Source organism: Somniosus microcephalus, chromosome 23 (assembly GCF_052327205.1).
Source record: "Somniosus microcephalus isolate GS21.2 chromosome 23, FLI_Smic_1.0, whole genome shotgun sequence".
NCBI lineage: Eukaryota > Metazoa > Chordata > Chondrichthyes > Squaliformes > Somniosidae > Somniosus > Somniosus microcephalus.
Window position 1 is genome coordinate 5,660,236 of NC_141009.1, and position 19,223 is coordinate 5,679,458.

The 19,223-nt window shown below is 46.5% G+C and overlaps 1 protein-coding gene across 1 annotated transcript in view; it reads right to left on the minus strand.

The window, feature by feature from the left end:
• Positions 1-2,004: 2,004 nt before the first annotated feature.
• miga2 (mitoguardin 2) overlaps positions 2,005-19,223 on the minus strand; it is a 71,214-nt gene continuing 53,995 nt past the window's right edge. Inside the window, exon 17 of the mRNA XM_085965260.1 lies at positions 2,005-10,974. Within this exon, the coding sequence (XP_085821386.1) occupies positions 10,765-10,974 (210 nt within the window). The 3' untranslated portion in view covers positions 2,005-10,764. The remainder of the gene's footprint in view (positions 10,975-19,223) is intronic.

The following is a 19,223-nucleotide window of genomic DNA, read 5'->3' on the forward strand; positions in this document are numbered from 1 at the left end:
ACTGCACCATTGACGAATCACAGCACAAGATAGGGATTTCTCCCGCCCCTTTCGCCGGTCGCTGCTGCCCATTAGGAAAGTGACTGCAGCATCGTCCAATCATCGGACAGAGAACGTTTACCATCAACTTCCAGACAAAGCAGTGGAGGCAAAAAACCCTGAAGTCATTTAAGAACCAGATGGGTTGAATGAATGGAAATAGGCCCAATTCTTTCTCATCTCTAATTATCTTATTACAAATGCCTAATTTGGAATAAATGGAGCAAAACAACACTTGCATTAGGGTCAGCCCTGGCTCAGTGGGCAGTACTCTCCAGCCTCCAAATAAGGTGGTTGTGGGTTTGAACCCCACTCCAGGGACTTGAGCACAAAAATCATGAGGGAGCGCCGCACTGTCGGAGGGGCAATACTGAGGGAGTGCCGCACTGTCGGAGGGGCAGTACTGAGGGAGTGCCGCACTGTCGGAGGAGCAGTACTGAGGGAGCGCCGCACTGTCGGAGGGGCAGTACTGAAGAAGTGCTGCACTGTCGGAGGGGCAGTACTGAGGGAGCGCCGCACTGTCGGAGGGGTCTTCTTCCGGACGAGACGTTAAACAGAGGCCCCAGCTGCCTTCTGATGTGGATGTAAAAGATCCCACGGTACCACTCAAAATAGCAAGGGAGTTCTCCCGATATTCTGGCCACCATCAATGCAAGGTCTCTCAGCTGCTCCACATTAGAACAAAGCACTGCATTTCATAGCTGACAATAATGCAAGTGTTGTTTTGCTCCACTTATCTATTTATTCTACTCAAAGAGCAGGGGAGTTCTCCCAATGTCTTGGCCAACACGTAACCCTCAACCAACCTCACTAAAACAGATTATCATATTGCTGTTTGTGAGACTTGCTGTGTGTAAATTGGCTGCCATGTTTCCTACATTACAACAGTGACTAAATTCAAAAAGTACTTTATTGGCTGTAAAGCACTTTGGGACATCCTGAGGTTGTGAAAGGTATTATAAATGCAAGTTCTTTATCAAATGCCCAAAGCACCCAATGGATTACTTTGAAATGCAGTGCCTTGTTCTAATGTGGAGCAGCTTAGAGACCTTGCATTAATATAAATTTATTATATATTCTAGTGTCTGCCTAAATTATAGGCACCAGTCCTGGAGTGGGCTTGAACCCACAAATCTCTCAGGCAAGAGTGTAACCAACTGAGCTAAGATAACACACGTTATCATAGGACAAATTTTTAATCGCATTCTTTCCAGGTGAGAGTTGCTTCGAGTCTCACCGCACCCCCACCATCCCCCGGTTATGTAATTTCCTCTCAGCAGCACGTTGCATCAGTCACAACTACAGTTCCCTCCAACTAGTGGTGTATCCTTCCCTTATTGTTGTGTTAAAATTCTCATCCTTGTATTCAAATCACAACATGGTCTCATCTCTCCCCATCTCTGTAGGCTCCTCCAGCCCTACAACCTCCGAGTACTCTGCGTTCCTCCAATTCTGGCCTCTTGCGCATCCCTGATTTTCATCAATCCGCCATTGGCGGCCGTGCTTTCAGCTGCCTAGGTCCTTAAGCTCTAGAATTCCCTCCCTCAATGTCTCCACCTCTCTCCTCCTTTAAGATGCTCTTTAAAACATACTTCTTTGACACCTGCCCTTATGTGGCTCTGTCAAAGTTTGTCCGATTATGCTCCCGTGAAGCACCTTGGGACGTTTGACTACGTTAAATGCACGATATAAATTATAAATGCAAGCTGTTGTCTCTATCTCTGCCTGGAGCATGCTCACCCAACAACAATTTGCATTTATGCAGTGCCTTTAACTTAAAAAAAAACGTAAAGAGAGCTTTGTGTGGACCAGTCAGGGTGGGAACATCGGAACAGGAGGAGGCTATTCAGACCCTCAAGCCTGTTCCACCATTCAATCAGATCTTGGCTGATCTGTATCTTAACTCCATCTACCCGTAACCCTTGCCTAATAAATAAATCAATCAATTTACAGGCATTTTCTTTCTTTTTGAATTTTTTTTTTTTTAATTGAAATGTACTGATGGATACAGGGCAACAGTGATGATTTTAAAAATAAAAAATACAATCTCAAAATTCACAAGGTGAAAAGAAAAAGTTTTACATCAAAAACAATAATTAACAAAAAATTAGAAATAGGCACACATTTATATATTTAAAGAATGACCATTTCAGACACTTTTTTCCCCATTCTCTTTTCTTCCTCCCAATCCCTAACTCAAGACAAACCTCTGAATTTTTGTAAAATCTCTAGCAGCTTTGAAAGACTGAACCAGCGGCCCAGCCCAATTGTCAATAGAAGGCAAATTCCTTCATTCAATTCCAGACAGTACAGCAATTTTGGGATAGACCATTACCAAAATTAACCAATAACCTTGTGTTGTTCAGTAACCACCAAATCCAGTCAATCTAGGAAATGGTGGGGTGGGGGAGGAGTGACATCTAGGAATATCCCGATCAGACTATAGTGGTTCTGTGCTAGAGCGAGTTTGGGACCTCTCAGTTGCTGGTGCTAGTTTGGTATCAGTCCAGATATGCCTTTGCTTGGCTGCTGGTAAAGAAAGGTCTTTACCAGCAACCAAGCGGTAGGTGTGGTATCGGTATGGTAATGGTTCTGGTCTGCCCTGCAGCACTTACGCTGGTATTAATTACTTGTCCAGTGAGTTCATTACAGTCCAGTTTGGTTAAGGCTTCCCCCATCCAATGTTACAGCAGCACCTTAAGACAGAATGTGGATCAACTGTTTCTTTACACCTTCAGCACCTCCCAAAACTGTCTCCCAATGGGGGACATTCTTTACAGGAACTAAAAACATGATTAAAAAAAATTTTTGTGGGGGGGGGGGGGGTGGCTTGGGTCAAGAAAACTGGACATGCACACAGATAATTAAAAAAAACATTAAAATGAGAACATAAATAAGGTCCAATGCACCGGCATCATCAGGTTGTCACTTATAGACTCTCTGTCCTTGTCTTTATAGATACAAACCTCTTTCTCATATTTACCTCCTCACGCCCCTGAGCCACAAACCGACTGAGGGCAGGTGGGCAACCTGCTCTAGACCAACTCCTGTGCCAGTCAAAAGGAGGTGTGCAAACATGGCCAGAGGATGATTCTTCCCATCGATTTGATTTTATTGCACCACTTCTTCCCTCTCCTCGAGCACCACGGCCACACCACAAATGTTCCCTCTAATTTTTTGGGGGGTTGCGTGGCCCATTCAAACTTCCGCACATGCGCAGTTTTTCCGCAGAGAAACCGGCAAGCGGCCTGCGCGGGAGCTTCAGAAAACCGCGTGGCCACGCAGCTAAACGGGAACATTGTTCACCACCCGCCCCCACCCCCCCATTTAAAGTTGCACGGCTTTTGTAACTTGGCTCCAAGATTGTAGGTTGCATTTTTCCATTGCGCTCCACGAGGTATCGTTACAAAAGCCTCGTTATATACCCCCGCTACAAAACCCGATGTGCTCCGCTCCCATGGACCTCATGACATGAGGGTGAGGCACACAGACTGACCATTAATGCCTAATCGTCATACTCTGGTTACACAGCAAAGCACAGTCAGCCTGGAACCTGGCACATTTGGTACACGGGCTAACAGAAGGAGCAACAGCCAAGATTAATACAGTATATACATTTCTCAGTACACAGATTGGACAGCTGGTGTCTGCTGGTGGGACTGTGTGGATCAATGAGGTCTTTTGCTTCAAACAAAGAAAAACGTTAGAAAAAGATGAAGAGAAACTTTTGGCTGATCAAGAACCCTCACATTTCCTCAACAGGGGTGACCTGGGTCAATATCTGAAGTAAAGAATTTCTAACCCTGATTTTCATTTCCGTATAAATCTATTATACTGGAATTCAACAGAAACAAATCCAACACAACATCTGCTACTTTTCTAAACAAAAAAAAAAAGATTTTGCTAGCGGTAGGCTGAGGTGTAGAGGCCGACCCACGATTTGGTAACTTCGGTAGCACCTGGCTAACAGAAGAGGGCCCAATACTAGAAGTGCCACTGGCTTCTCGTTTAACCACATGGCAGTGTGTGTGCGCGCTTTTCTTTTCAAAACTAACTTTTCATTGACGGCTGCAGATTAAAACAACACCTTGCTCCAAAGCCGCTCAAAAATGCTCCAACGTGCTGCACCAGTTAGTGATGGGATATGGGTCTGCGCTTGCAGTTCCCTGCAAAGATAGCAAGACACACACTTTACAAATGGTATTTAAATAGCCACGGTGAAGTGGGAAGAGGCCTCGAAATCTCAGCAGACTTGCTGCTAAAGATGTCGAACCGAAGCAGGGCAGCAATCAAAGCCAATGGAACGTTCAATTACATCACCAAAAACAGTTCAATGCAAGTCAGAGGATTTCATGATCGAATCGTACAGGGCTCTGGTCAGACCACAGCTCGAGCACCGCGTCCAGTCCTGGTCAGACCACAGCTCGAGCACCGCGTCCAGTCCTGGTCAGACCACAGTTCGAGCACCGCGTCCAGTCCTGGTCAGACCACAGCTCGAGCACCGCGTCCAGTCCTGGTCAGACCACAGCTCGAGCACCGCGTCCAGTCCTGGTCAGACCACAGTTCGAGCACCGCGTCCAGTCCTGGTCAGACCACAGTTCGAGCACCGCGTCCAGTCCTGGTCAGACCACAGCTCGAGCACCGCGTCCAGTCCTGGTCAGACCACAGCTCGAGCACCGCGTCCAGTCCTGGTCAGACCACAGCTCGAGCACCGCGTCCAGTCCTGGTCAGACCACAGCTCGAGCACCGCGTCCAGTCCTGGTCAGACCACAGCTCGAGCACCGCGTCCAGTCCTGGTCAGACCACAGCTCGAGCACCGCGTCCAGTCCTGGTCAGACCACAGCTCGAGCACCACGTCCAGTCCTGGTCAGACCACAGCTCGAGCACCGCGTCCAGTTTTGGTCGCCGAGACACAAGGGAGAAATTCAGAGGCTGGAGAGTCAGTGCAGAGAAGGGCCACGAGGCTAATTCCCAGTGTTAGGAGTTTAAGTTATCAGGAAAGACTGAAGAGATTCAGGATTGTCAGCCTGGAAAGGAGGCATTGGAGAGACGATCTCATAGAAGTATACAAGATAGTAAATGATATTGAAAGGGTAAATCTAGAATATTACTTTAAATGAAATAGTAGGAGTAGGACACATGTACAAACCAGTAAAAGGTAACTGCAGGACTAATATCAGGAAGTTCTTCATGCAGAGAGTGGTCAACACTTGGAAGGGACATCTCAGTAGAGTGGTGGAGGCAAAAACACTGGCATGATTTAAGAAACTATGCTGCAGCGTAGGGTGCGTCTGGTTGAACATGGGGCCAATGGGCCTCTTTATCCACAATTACCTTGTGATCTCAAAATGTACCTACCTTGGTAGTTATTAAGTGGAGACCACAGGAAGAGAGGAAGAAACGGAGCTTCACTGCTTCCTAATGGTATTCCCTTACTTTCGCGGACGTGGCAAGAGAGGAATCAGCACTGAATGCCACCCCATAACCAGGCAAGTCGTGAATGTAAGCCCAGACACGTGGAGCAGTAAGGTGTCCAAGAGATGAAGGGGATGTGGGTCAGAAGTGGCCATATTATGTATGAATCATTGCCATATGCAGATTCTCAGTGCAACAGTAATGGGCAGCTCTCTGACCTTCATCAGCTGCAAGAACGTATCCTTACTGCCCCATTCCGGAGATTAGAGCACAAATTCTAAGCTGACACTTTTGATGCAGTACTGAGGGAGCGCTGCACTGTTGGTGGTGCCATCTTTCTGATGAGACGTTAAACCAAGGCCCCATCTGCCTTCTCAGGTGGGCGTAAAAGGTCCCACGGCACTATTTTGATGAAGAGCAGGGTAGTTCTCCTCGGTGTCCTGGGGCCAATATTTATCCCTTAACCAACATCACGAAAAAAAGATTATCTGTCATTATCACATTGCTGTTTGTGGGAGCTTGTTGTGTGCAAATCGGCTGTCGCATTTCCTACACTACAACAGTGACTACACTTCAAAAGTACTTCATTGGCTGTAAAGCACTTTGGGACGTTCTGAGGTCTTGAAAGGCGCTATAGAAATGCAAATCTCTTCTTTCTTTAAAATGGACACAGTTTTAGAAATTCAGCAACTATGGTATTGGGCCGGGAGAAAGTGAGGGAGAAAGAGAATTTGGGCCACAATATTCTTCTTTTAAAAATAAAGTGTGCTAGCAAATCTGATTTCTACGTGGCCTAACTAACTGACTACCTTTAAAAAAAGTGTGCATGAACATTACATTTTCTGGTACATGATCAAAAATGCCTTGGTACATGCAGTAGTTTACAAGCTGGCTTAAGCTTGGTGAACTCGCACAAACTTGGACTCAAAGTGCCCCTCCTCCACCTTGTCCTGCCAAGTATTCCCAGGTCAGGTCTACCTTGCATTAAGATGCAGGGTAAAGAAAAAGCTCCCTCTCTTCCAATGATGCACTTCAACACCCGATTGCACTAATCTCACGCCAGTCTCCCTTGTAGCCTCTCCGACCGAGACTGGTAGTTTTTGTGCTGAGGAGCCTCACCCACTAGAGATCGAGGCTGCCCTAAACTCGGCATGCCAACCGGCAAGCCAGAGTGAAGTTTCATCCCCGTCCGAGCTGGGATTCCGACCAGGAACTGGTGGTGAAAGGACAGTGTCCTCACTGACTATGTCACCCAGTCCCTCAGGCAGTCTTTTGTTTAAAAATCAGTAAGATTCTTCATTTCATTAACCCTCGCACACTTAGAGAAACTCCTCTAGATTCCAACTCCTGTCTGTAGACTTTTTTTTTTTTTTTTTTTTAAGTCACCAGAATTCACTTTACTTTTGCATCTCCTGAACACGGTCACAAACACATTGGTTCGCCCACACCTCCAGTATCATAGGCCTAGAAATTCAGCGGGCTGCGCCACCTGTTAGCACCTTAAGAGGGTGCTAAGTGGGTCAGAAGCCACTGGCCACGCCTCCTGCTAAATTCAGCGGGACGCTAATGGCGGCGCTAGCCGTTAGCGCTGCGCCGCTACCGATGACGTCATCTGCGCAGTGCCCCGCTAACGCCCCGATCGCGATATTTAGATGCGCCCCTGCTTTAACGCCGGGCGCTATTTGCGACCGGTTCAGGGGGGCCTACCTGTGGCGGTAGAGGCGCTAATTAAAAGGAGGTGCGGGCGGCCTTTTTTTTGCTGGCCGCCTGCCAGCACCTCTCCGCGCTGCCATCCCCGGCCTCCTGAGCTCCCCCCCCCGCGGAGTGCCGACTACGTTCCAAGAGCCCGACACTTCTCCTCGGTGCCGGGCTCTTTTGCCGGCACTCGCGATCCTCGATCGCGCTGCACAAGGCCCCTCCCCTTTAAGAAGGGGAGGAAGGCCTGCAGTACCGCAGCGTGCTGTGCCGCAGCGATATTCAGCTGCAGCGCCCCAAGAGAGATGCGGGGCGCCTCCAGTAGTGCCGCGCTTCCCTCTGGGGCGCGCAAACTGAATTTCCGGTGGGCAGCCGCGACTGCTTCTGGGGCGCTACATTTAGCGTCCTGGCGAGGCTGGAGCCCCAAACGGGGCTATAGTGAATTTCTAGGCCATAGCGTTTTCCACAAGTCTCGATCACAATTTAGGAAGGAAAAAAATTTCAACTCAATAGAAATCACTGCTTACAAGTCCATTTAAAAAAAAAACCCTATTACATTCAGTTGTCTTATTATAAACTCTTCAATGATCGACAGGATGTGATTCTGGAAAAGATATATTGGCTGATTTACAAGTAGCCTCTGTGTCACACTGTTGGAAGAGAAGGAATCCTTTGATTAAAGTGAGCGTGCCACAGCAGGAGTTGGTAGATTATCGCAGGACCCAATTGCAACAGGGAGCCCGAGGTGGTCTGAACCTCCACAGGCAATGCTCCATCACAGGGGCACAAAGTTAACTTTACCCCCCCCCCCCAAAAAAACACTCCACACCTTGCCTTCTTACAGCGAGTAATCTTATCTTCTTCGAGAGTTGGTGCAGCACGCTCCGAATTACTCCGAAAGGCAGAAAGGGGCTTTTCCGAGGCTGACTGTTCATGGCAAACAGACCTGTTCCAAATCTCTCAAATACAGTAACTCAAACAAAAAAATGAAACCTGCTGCAGGTTGGCATCATCTATTGATCATAAAACATTGATATCAGGTATCGATATATCGGGCCTCTTTATTTGGAGGGGGTGGGGGTAATCCAATGACCCAAGCTTGCGTGTTAAGACGGTCGGGCTTTTAAACAACCCTGAACCACATTAGAGGACTCTCCCCTTCCCCCGCACTTCTGCATTCCAATATCGTGCAGTCGCCATTACTGTTTGGGCCAATTAGACATTTCCCCCTAGGACCATGTCTCTTTGGTGTGCAATGCTCATCTGGGCGGGGGAGAAAGAGACAGACAGAAAGACAGGAATACTAACCCCCAGAATGTAGTGCATTAAGAAAACGTAAAGATGTAGGAAAGGCGGCGGAGGGGAAGAACACTTGAAAATTTCAATTTTAAAAGTAGTGCAAATTCACTTAAAAGTTTGGTTTAGACTTTTGAGTCCACAGAGAAAATAGTCTCAGGAGTTTTGCTCAATTAAATTGAGGGCCCGTCCCTCACAAAGTTAAAATAATTACACATATACACACACTTTCAAAAGTAATTAGATGAGAAACAACTTCATTCCGAGCTATGCCTGGAATCCAAGTCAAGGAATTTTTAAAGTCTTTGAGCTGGCGAGTCGGTTTAGGGACACGAGGCGTCCACTTGCGAGAGAATCCGAGGGACGGAAGTGGACAAGTCTGCCTGAGCAACACGCAACCCCTTCTAGTGAGGGGTAGGGGGCAAAATAGGAGACTTGTGGTTTATGGCCATCTCGGCTACGTTAAACGTGAAGCCACTCCCTGACGTCTGGCCATTTTCACCCAGTCCATGTAGCCTACATTTTGCTACCGGAATGAGTGCTGACTGGGGGGGGAACTTACGGCAGGACTTACAGCAAACAGAGTCTATTTTTACAGCAGAGACTATTTACTCAGCAACAGAGTCTATTTAAACAGAGCCCCCAATGAACTACAGCAAACACACTACTCCCAATAAAAGCAGGATTATTCCTCCAGCAAAATGCAGTGAGTCGAGGATAGTTACAGAATAGAAATTAAGTGAGTCAAATCAATCCCAGTCACTTGCAGCAGTGCGCTCTACAGGTGTGATTGATAAATTACCCAATCATCTCCATTCTGGTCAGGGCTGGTGGTGTCACTATATGCAGCCTTTTGCTAAAGCCCTGGTGAATATTACCCTCAGATTCCAGAAGGCACAGGATTATGGAGAAAGTGACTTTCCCCGTCAGTTATTTGCTCTCTAATGTTCCCTTTAAGTTACGCAGCCACGCAGCGCTCTGCAACTCCCATTCAGCAGGCTCACCGCTTTTAAATAGGAAAAACCTCACATGCACGGTATTTGGAACGGCCCGCTCAGTCCCAAAAAAAAATTAAAGGGAACATTGCTGGTCTCCCTGCTGTGCCCTGCAGGGTTCCTTAGTTGAGAACGTGGAGGGGGACCAGGGTAGATAATCTACATCCAGTCCTCTGCCATTCTGGGCACTGACCTCTAGGAGGTATGCAAATGTCTCCCGATTGCAAAGTGCCCCGTTACTTGTGGGAGGGGTAATAAATCAAAAAATTGTGGGGAAGTGGTTTACTATGAAATATTACATCAAACACGTACAGCAAATATCAGGGGAACATTAAGCTCCTGTTTCACACAATTTTATCCTGGTTAAAATACCAAGACAAGCAGGAAGCAGTAAAGCCTACAATTAGCTGGTACTGGCTCAGTGACACCACACAGGAGACAGGACCGCCACAGAACTGGAGGATGATTGGCTGGGACAGGTCGAGTAACAGCGTCAAGCAATTACAAGCAAGAATGATCACACGTTAGAAATCAAATTACTTTAAAAGTTAAACAAAAAATTAGTTGCCTGATTTGTAGACTCAAGTGCTAGTCTTGGGTATTAAAAAAAAGTGCTTTGAATTTTCACAGATTATGTCCTTTTGTGCAAGAATGATACAGTTTTGTCACAGAATGGACTCCTCCTGTGCTGTATCATTCTATGATTTGGTAACACTGGGCTGGGTGATGGGAAAATGAGCGGGAGTGGGAACACTGGGTAATTTTTTTCCACCCTAAACCCAGGGATGCTAAGGCCAATTGTAGTGTGCTCTTTACTACCCTGGACATCTACTGATCACAATGAAATGTTCTGGTCTGTATGCCTCAGTGACAGACCAGGCAGTGTATTTACCCGCTACACCACCAGGAGGGACTGTTGCACCTGTGCTTAAAGAGCAAGATTGACTGTATGACCCCCACCGCACCCCAACCGTAAAAGTGGAGGGAAGCATATTTCCAGTCCTGAAATCCTTGGGTTATCCTAAAGAGACACCCCCTCCACCATCCTACATCTCTAGGATATATTAGATTCTGCAAGAATAACATCCCATTCTTCCTATCCTGACCAATAGCATATCAAAATACTGATATCCAACAGAATGAGCCAACCTCAATGTGTGTGGAGTATTCTGATCAAGACTCTTACAGGTCTCTTCAATAGGGGGGTCGTCCAGGAATCAGATATAATCCACTGATTCTCAGTGCCAAGTTGTTTTGATTCGTAACTTCCCAAAATTAATCATTTTCTTTTTTTTTCTTAAAAAAAAACCTTTGTGCCTGGATTTCATACGAGACTGGCCTCTTCCAAAGGTCCATTGTCACTGCTGGGTATCGTCCCATTCATTTCCGTTATTGCATCAACGCCCAGGTAGCCAAGGAGAATCTCGCTGCGTCGCCGTGACAACTGCACAATGTCGTCCGCCAGCGAATTCACTGTAGTGTATCGCACTTTGTCCACATCAAATATGTCCTTCAAATACTGGAGAATTTGTTGCTACAAGACAAAGCAACAAGTGCATGTAAAAACTATAGTTAAAAAACAAATCTATTACGCAGCACACACAAGACTCACTCCCTTCTCCCCAATCTTCCCTCCTCTAAATTACTGAAAAAAATTCATATTTATGCATTGACGTAAGAAAACTACTAGGCACTTGGTCTAAGCGTTAAACAAAGCTTCAATCAACTGTTTTACAACATGGAGGTCTAGTTGTGTCCTTCACCAGTTCCTGTTAAGAATGTCCTGAGCAAGCTGGGCCTGTGCCCGAGTATTTATACTCTCCCTGGACAGCGCCACCCATAGGCCACTCAGTATTATTTCATAAGTCTTTCTTTCATGAATGACTGATTCATGTCATGCATTAAACATTTTGAAATAAAAATCATAGATTTAATTAATGCACGACTGCTATAGTATTACCAGGTGCCTGTGGGTGACGATACTGAGTGCTGTAGGGTTACTAATGAAGCGGGAGTGGGAGGATTCAGGAAAGGGTCAATTCAAAAGCAGTAAGAGAAATGTCAAGGCTGTAGAGCAGAGTAGTGATCTGGGTAAAGATAAGCAGAGTGCGCCAGGAAGGGACAGAAAGATTAATAAAGGTAATAGGGCATTAGTGACTAAAGTGACATCAGGGAAAAATAGAAAGAAGTTAAAGCTAAAGGTACTATATCTGAATGCACGAAGCATTCGCAACAAAATAGATGAATTAATAGTGCAAATAGAAATAAATGGTTTTGATTTAATAGCCATTACAGAGACGTGGTTGCAGAATGACCAAGGTTGGGAACTAAATATTCCAGGATATTTGACTTTTAGAAGAGACAGGCAGAATGGAAAAGGAGGGGGGTAGTTCTGATAATAAAGGAGGGAATAAAGACAGTCGAGAGAAGGATCTTGGCTCGGAAAAACAAAATGTAGAATCAGTTTGGGTGGAGCTAAGAAACAACAAGGGGCAGAAAACATTAGTGGGAGTAGTCTCTAGGCCCCCTAACAGTGGTTGTAGTGTCAGGCAGAGTATAAATCAGGAAATTAGACATGCATGTAACAAAGGTAATACAGTAATCATGGAGGGCTTTAACTTTCATACAGACTGGGCAAACCAAATTTGCAGAAATAGTGCAGAGGAAGAGTTCATGGAATGCATTCAAGATAGTTTTCTAGATCAGTATGTCAAGCAACCTACATGGGAATTGGCTATTTTAGATCTAGTACTGTGCAATGAGACAGGGTGAATTAATAACCTGATAGTAAAGCAGCCTCTGGGGAGTAGTGATCATAATATGATAGAATTTTATGTTGAGTTTGAGACTGATTTTAGTTGAGTTTGAGAGTGATTTTAGTTAAGTCCGAAACTAGGGTCCTAAACCTGAACAAAGCAAACTACACAGGTATGAGAGGAAAGTTGGCTACGGAATGTTAGGAAACTAGATTTAAAGATATGACAGTAGAAAAGCAATGGCAAACATTTAAAGAAATAATTCATAATTCGCAACGAATATACATTCCCTTAAGGAATAAAAACACCCTGGGAAAAATTGTTCAACCGTGGCTAACAAGAGAAATTAAAGATAGCATTAGATTAAAGGAAGAGGCTTATAATGTTGCCAAAACAAGTAGTAACCTGAGGATCGGGAGGACCTGGTGAATATTTCTACAGTCCAGTCGTTAAAGTAAAAGTAAGGTTTCTAGTTTAGAGTAAGTAGTGTTTAAAGGGAAGTAAGGTCCCTAGTGTATTTAATATTCTTTAATTTAAAGGAAGTAAAGGGAGTAAATTAAGGGTAGGACACGGCAGGGCAGCTCGGCTGCGTGGAGTGCTCCTCCTGTGCTATGTGGGAAGTCAGGGACAGTTTAGGTGTCCAGGGCGAACACATGTGCAGGAAGTGTCTTCAGCTGCAGCTACTCGAAATCCGCGTTTCAGAGCTGGAGCTGCGGCTGGAGTCACTGTGGAGCATCCGCAAAGCCGAGATCTTCGTGGATAGCATGGTTAACGAGGTGGTCATACTGCAGATAAAGAGTGCACAGGCAGACAGGAAATGGGTGACCGCCAGACAGAGTAAAAGAACTAGGAAGGTAGTGCAGGAGTCCCCTGGGTCCATCTCCCTCTCCAACAGATTTTCCGTTTTGGATACTGATGGGGGAGATGGTTTCTCAGGGGAATGCAGCAAGAGCCAAGTCCGTGGCACTACGAGTGACTCAGCTACACAGGAGGGGAGGAAAAAGAGTGGGAGAGTAATAGTGATGGGGGATTCTATCGTAAGGGGAACAGATAGACGTTTCTGTGGCCACAGACGTGACTCCAGGATGGTATGTTGCCTCCCTGGTGCCAGGGTCAAGGATGTCACTGAACGGCTGCAGGGCATTCTGAAGGGGGAGGGCGAACAGTCAGAGGTCGTGGTTCACATTGGTAGCAACGACATGGGTAGAAAGAGGGATGAGGTCCTGCAACAAGAATTTAGGGAGCTAGGTAGCAGATTAAAAAGCAGGACCTCAAAGGTTGTAATCTCTGGATTGCTCCCGGTGCCACGTGCTAGTGAGTATAGGAACAGGAGGATAGAGCAGATGAATGCGTGGCTAAAGAGTTGGTGCAGGAGGGAGGGCTTTAGTTTCCTGGATAAATGGGTCTGCTTCTGGGGAAGGTGAGACCTGTACAAGTCGGACGGGTTGCACCTGAACCAGAACGGGACCAACATCCTTGCGGGGAGGTTCGCTAGTACTGTTGGGGGGTTTTAAACTAACTTGGCAGGGGGATGGGATACGGAGTGGAGCTATAGTAGGGGGTGATGCACAGCCAAATATAGAGGAAAAAACAAATCAGCCTAGAAGGCAGAGCAAATATGTAATGGCACAAGGGAGGATGGCAAGGCTGGATGGCATTTATTTTAATGCAAGGAGTCTTGCGAGTAAGGCAGATGAATTGAAGGTGTTGATGAACACATGGGAGTATGATATTGTTGCTATCACAGAGACATGGTTGAGGGAGGGGCAGGACTGGCAGCTCAATATTCCAGGGTATAGAATCTTCAGGCGAGACAGAGGTGGGTGTAAAAGGAGTGGGTGTCGCAATATTAATCAAGGAGTCAATTACGGCTGTAAGGAGGGATGATATCTTAGCAGGTTCCTCTAATGAGTAGAACTTAAAAACAAAAAGGGGGCAAGCTGGGAGTGTACTTTGGGCCCCCAAACAGTCAGGGGGAGATAGAGGAACAGATAACAGGAAATGCTGGAAAAACTCAGCAGGTCAGGTAACATCCGTGGAGAGAAATTTGAGTTGACGTTTCGGGTCGAACCCTTCTTCAAAACTGGAAAGAAAAGAAAACAGATCGAAGGCAGGGCTGCGATCGGACAAAAGAAGTGAAAGAAACAAAAGAAGTAAAAGAGCTAGACGAGATGGTAATAGACTGAGATTAGGTGTAAAGTGTACCGGCAGGGCAAGAGATAGCTGCCAGGTAGAGAGAAACAAAAGGAAAGGGGGGGGGGGGGGCAGAAAAGGAGTGGAAAAATTACAAGAAAAAATGTGTAATAGGGGCCGAGGTTATGATCTGAAATTATTGAACTCAATATTGAGTCCGGAAGGCTGCAGAGTGCCTAATCGGAAGATGAGGTGCTGTTCCTCGAGTTTACGTTGAGCTTCCGTGGAACAATACAAGAGGCCAAAGACGGTGAGGTCCGAGTGGGAATGGAGCGGTGAATTTAAATGACAGATATGTAGGCAAATCTCAGAAGTGTAGAAATAATAGTAGGGGATTTCAACTTCCCCAATATTAACTGGGATAGTCAGAGTGTGAAAGGCTTAGAGGGTGTGGAATTCTTAAAGTGCATTCAGGAGAGCTTTTTGAGCCAGCATATAGAAAGTCCTACAAGAGAGGGGACGGTACTGGACCTAATTCTAGGGAATGTAGTCAGGCAAGTGGTAGAAGTGTCAGTAGGAGGGCATTTTGGTGACAGTGACCATAATTCGGTGAGATTTAAGGTAGTCATGGAAAAGGACAAAGATGGACCGGAAATAAAGGTTCTAAATTGGGGGAAGGCTGATTTTAATATGATAATGTAGCGGTTCGTGTAGATCGCCACTAAATAAGAGAGTTTGACTTCGACGAACTATAAATAATTGTTTATTTACAGGAACAGGCTAATTACAGCAGGTAAGATGGCTGACTGTAGGAGCACCGTGGTGTAGGTCTTGTCCCAGCGGGGACTCCACGAGGACTGAGTTCGCAGTCCTGTGGGGAGCGTGATGACGTCATCGCGTTTGTGTTGTGACGTCATCACGTTGTTCGCGTTTCCCGCGCTTAGGGCGTCACGTGATGCGCGTCGTTGCGTCGCTGGCCGTTGAGGCCGAAGTCGCGAGGCCGGGCTGTGCCGGTGCTTGCTGCAGGAGCGGAAGATCGCGTCGCTCCTGTCGGCTGGCCATTGAGGCCGAAGACGCTAGGCCGGGCTGTGCCGGTGCTTGCCGCGGGAGCGGAAGATCGCGTCGCTCCCGTCGGCTGGTCATTGAGGCCGAAGACGCTAGGCCGGGCTGTGTCGGCGCACGCACATCACGTCGTACGTGACGTGACGTCAGCGCACTAGGGCGCGTCTTAAAGGGGCAATGGCCCCAACAGGTAAGTTAAAGGGAATTATGTGTCTCAATGTAAGGGACAACCAGTGGTACCGCCACAATAAGGTAGGATCTGGCCAAAGTGGACTGGGATCAGCTACTTGTAGGAAAATCCACATCAGAGCAGAGGAAGACTTTCAGAAAGGAAATAGAGAGAGTACAGCGCCAACATGTTCCTGTAAAGGTCAAGGGTGGGACCAACAAGCCCAGGGAACCTTGGATGTCAAGGGATATACAAGAATGGATTAGGAAAAAAAGGGAGGCTTTTGGCAGATACATAGGACTAAAAACAGTGGAAGCCCTAGAGGAGTATAGAAAGTGCAGGGAAATTAGGAGAGCGAAGAGGGGGCATGAAAAAACACTGGCGGCCAAAATAAAATTAAAATCCCAAGGTGTTTTATAAGTATATTAAGGGCAAGAGGATAACCAGGGAAAGAGTAGGGCCCATTAGGGACCAAAGTGGCAATCTGTGTGTAGAGCCGGAAGATGTGGGTGAGGTTTTAAATGAATATTGTGCATCTGCGTTCACTATGGAGAAGGACGATGTAGGCCTAGAAATCAGGCAGGGGGATTGTGATATACTTGAACAAATTAGTATTGAGAGGGAGGAGGTACTAGCGGTTTTAGCGGGCTTAAAAGTGGATAAATCCCCAGGCCCAGACGAGATGTATCCCAGGTTGCTGCGTGAGGCAAGGGAGGAGATTGCAGGGGCTCTAACACAAATTTTCAGAACTTCTCTGGCCACAGGGAGGTGCCAGAGGACTGGAGAACAGCTAACGTAGTACCATTATTCAAGAAGGGTAGTAGGGATAAACCAGGGAATTACAGGCCAGTGAGCCTAACATCAGTGGTAGGGAAATTATTGGAAACATAGAAACATAGAAGATAGGAGCAGGAGTAGGCCATTCGGCCCTTCGAGCCTGCTCTGCCATTCAATGAGATCATGGCTGATCATCCAAATTCAGTACCCTGCCCCTGCCTTCTCTCCATATCCCTTGATCCCTTTAGCCTCAAGAAATGTATCCAATTCTTTCTTGAATATATTTAATGAACTGGCCTCCACCGCCCTCTGTGGCAGAGAATTCCACAGGTTCACCACTCTCTGGGTGAAGAAATTCCTCCTCATTTCAGTCCTAAATGGCTTACCCCTTATCCTTAGACTATGACCCCTGGTTCTGGTCTCCCCGGCCATCAGAAACATCCTTCCTGCATCTAGTCTGTCCAGACCTGACAGAATGTTATAGGTTTCGATGAGATCCCCTCTCAATCTGAGGGACAGAATTAGTCTCCACTTGGAGAGCCAAGGATTAATCAAGGATAGTCAGCATGGCTTTGTCAGGGGGAGATCATGTCTAACCAATTTGATTGAATTTTGAGAGGGGGTGACTAGGTGTGTGGATGAGGGTAGTGCAGTTGAGATAGTCTACATGGACTTCAGTAAGGCTTTTGACAAAGTCCCACATGGGAGACTGGTCAAGAAGGTAAGAGCCCATGGGATCCAGGGCAATTTGGCACTTTGGATCCAAAATTGGTTTAGTGGCAGGAGTAGGAATAAACGGGTCATTTTCGGGTTGGTCAGATGGGCAGAACAGTGGCAAATGGAATTTAACCCTGAAAAGTGTGAGATGATGCATTTTGGGAGGACTAACGAGGCAAGGGAATACACAATGAATGGTAGAACCCTAGGAAGGACAGAGGATCAGAGGGACCCTGGTGTGCATGTACATAGATCCCTGAAGGCAGCAGGACAGGTGGATAAGGTGGTTAAAAAGGTATATGGGATACTTATATTCTATGCCTCGGCTAATGAAGGCAAGAGCAGGGAGGTTATGATGGAGCTGTACAAAACGCTAGTTAGGCCACAGCTGGAATACTGTGTGCAGTTCTGGTCGCCACACTATAGGAAGGATGTGATTGCATTGGAGAGGGTGCAGAGGAGATTCACCAGGATGTTACCTGGGCTGGAGCGCTTCAGCTATGAAGAGAGACTGGACAGGCTGGGGTTGTTTTCCTTCGAGCAGAGAAGGCTGAGGGGGGACCTGATTGAGGTGTACAAAATTATGAGGGGCATAGATAGGGTAGATAGAAAGGAACTTTTCCCCTTAGTAGAGGGGTCAATAATCAGGGGGCATAGTTTCAAGGTAAGGGGCAGGAGGTTTAGAGGGGATTTGAGGAAAAACTTTTTCACCCAGAGGGTGGTTGGAATCTGGAACTCACTGCCTGAAAGGGTGGTAGAGGCAGGAACCCTAACAACATTCAAGAAGCATTTAGATGAGCACTTGATACACCATAGCATACAAGGCTACGGACCAAGTGCTGGAAAATGGGATTAGACGGGGCTTGATGGCCGGCGCGGACACGATGGGCCGAAGGGCCTCTTTCTGTGCTGTATAACTCTATGACTCTATGATTATGATTTTAGAATTCAGCAAAGGAGGACCAAGAAATTGATTAAGAAAGGGAAAATAGAATGAGAGTTAACTGAGAGACATAAAAACTTCCATAGGCATGTAAAAAGGAAAAGATTGGCGAAAGTAAATGTGGCTGAGACAGGAGAAATTATAATGGGGAATAAAGAAATGGCAGAGAAATTAAACAAATACTTTGTGCCTGTCTTCACGGAAGATGCAAAAACCCTCCCGGAAATAGTGGAGAACCAAGGGTCTAGCGATAATGAGGAACTGAAATAAATTAGTATTAGTAAAAAAAATAGTACTGGAGAAATTAATGGGACTGAAAGCCGATAAATCCCCTGGACCGGACGGCCGACATCCTAGGGTTTTAAAAGAGGGGGCTATAGAGATAGTGGATAGAGGTCCCACATAAGAGATTAGCGTGCAAAATTAAGGCACATGGGATTGGGGGCAAGGTATTGACTTGGATGGAGAACTGGTTGGCGGACAGAAAGCAAAGAGTTGGAATAAACGGGTCGTTTTCCGAGTGGCAGGCAGTGACTAGTGGGGTACCGCAAGGATCGGTCCTAGGACCCCAGCTGTTCACAATATATATTAATGATCTGGACGAGGGAATTGGATGTAATATCTCCAAATTTGCAGACGACTCAAAGCTGGGTGGGAGGGTGTGCTGTGAGGAGGATGTCATGAAACTCCAGTACGATTTGGACAGGTTGGGTGATTGGGCAGAAACATGGCAAATGTACTATAATGTGGATAAATGTGAGGTTATCCACTTTGGTGGCAAAAACAGGAAGGCAGATTATTATTTGAATGGCAATAGATTGGGAGAAGGGGAAGTGCAGAGAGACCTGGGTGTTCTTGTGCACCAGTCGCTGAAGGTAAGCATGCAGGTGCAGCAGGCGGTTAAGAAGGCAAATGGTATTGTTGGCCTTCGTAGCAAGAGGGTTCGAGTACAGGAACAAGGATGTCTTGCTACAGTTGTACAGGGCCTTGGTGAGACCGCACCTTGAGTACTGTGTGCAGTTTTGGTCGCCTTACCTGAGGAAGGACATTCTTGCCATGGAAGGAGTGCAGCGAAGATTCACCAGGCTGATACCTGGGATGGCAGGAATGACGTATGAGGAGAGATTGTGTCGACTGGGCTTATACTCACTGGAGTTTAGAAGATTGAGAGGGGATCTCATAGAAACCTATAAAATTCTGTCAGGCCTGGACAGACTAGATGCAGG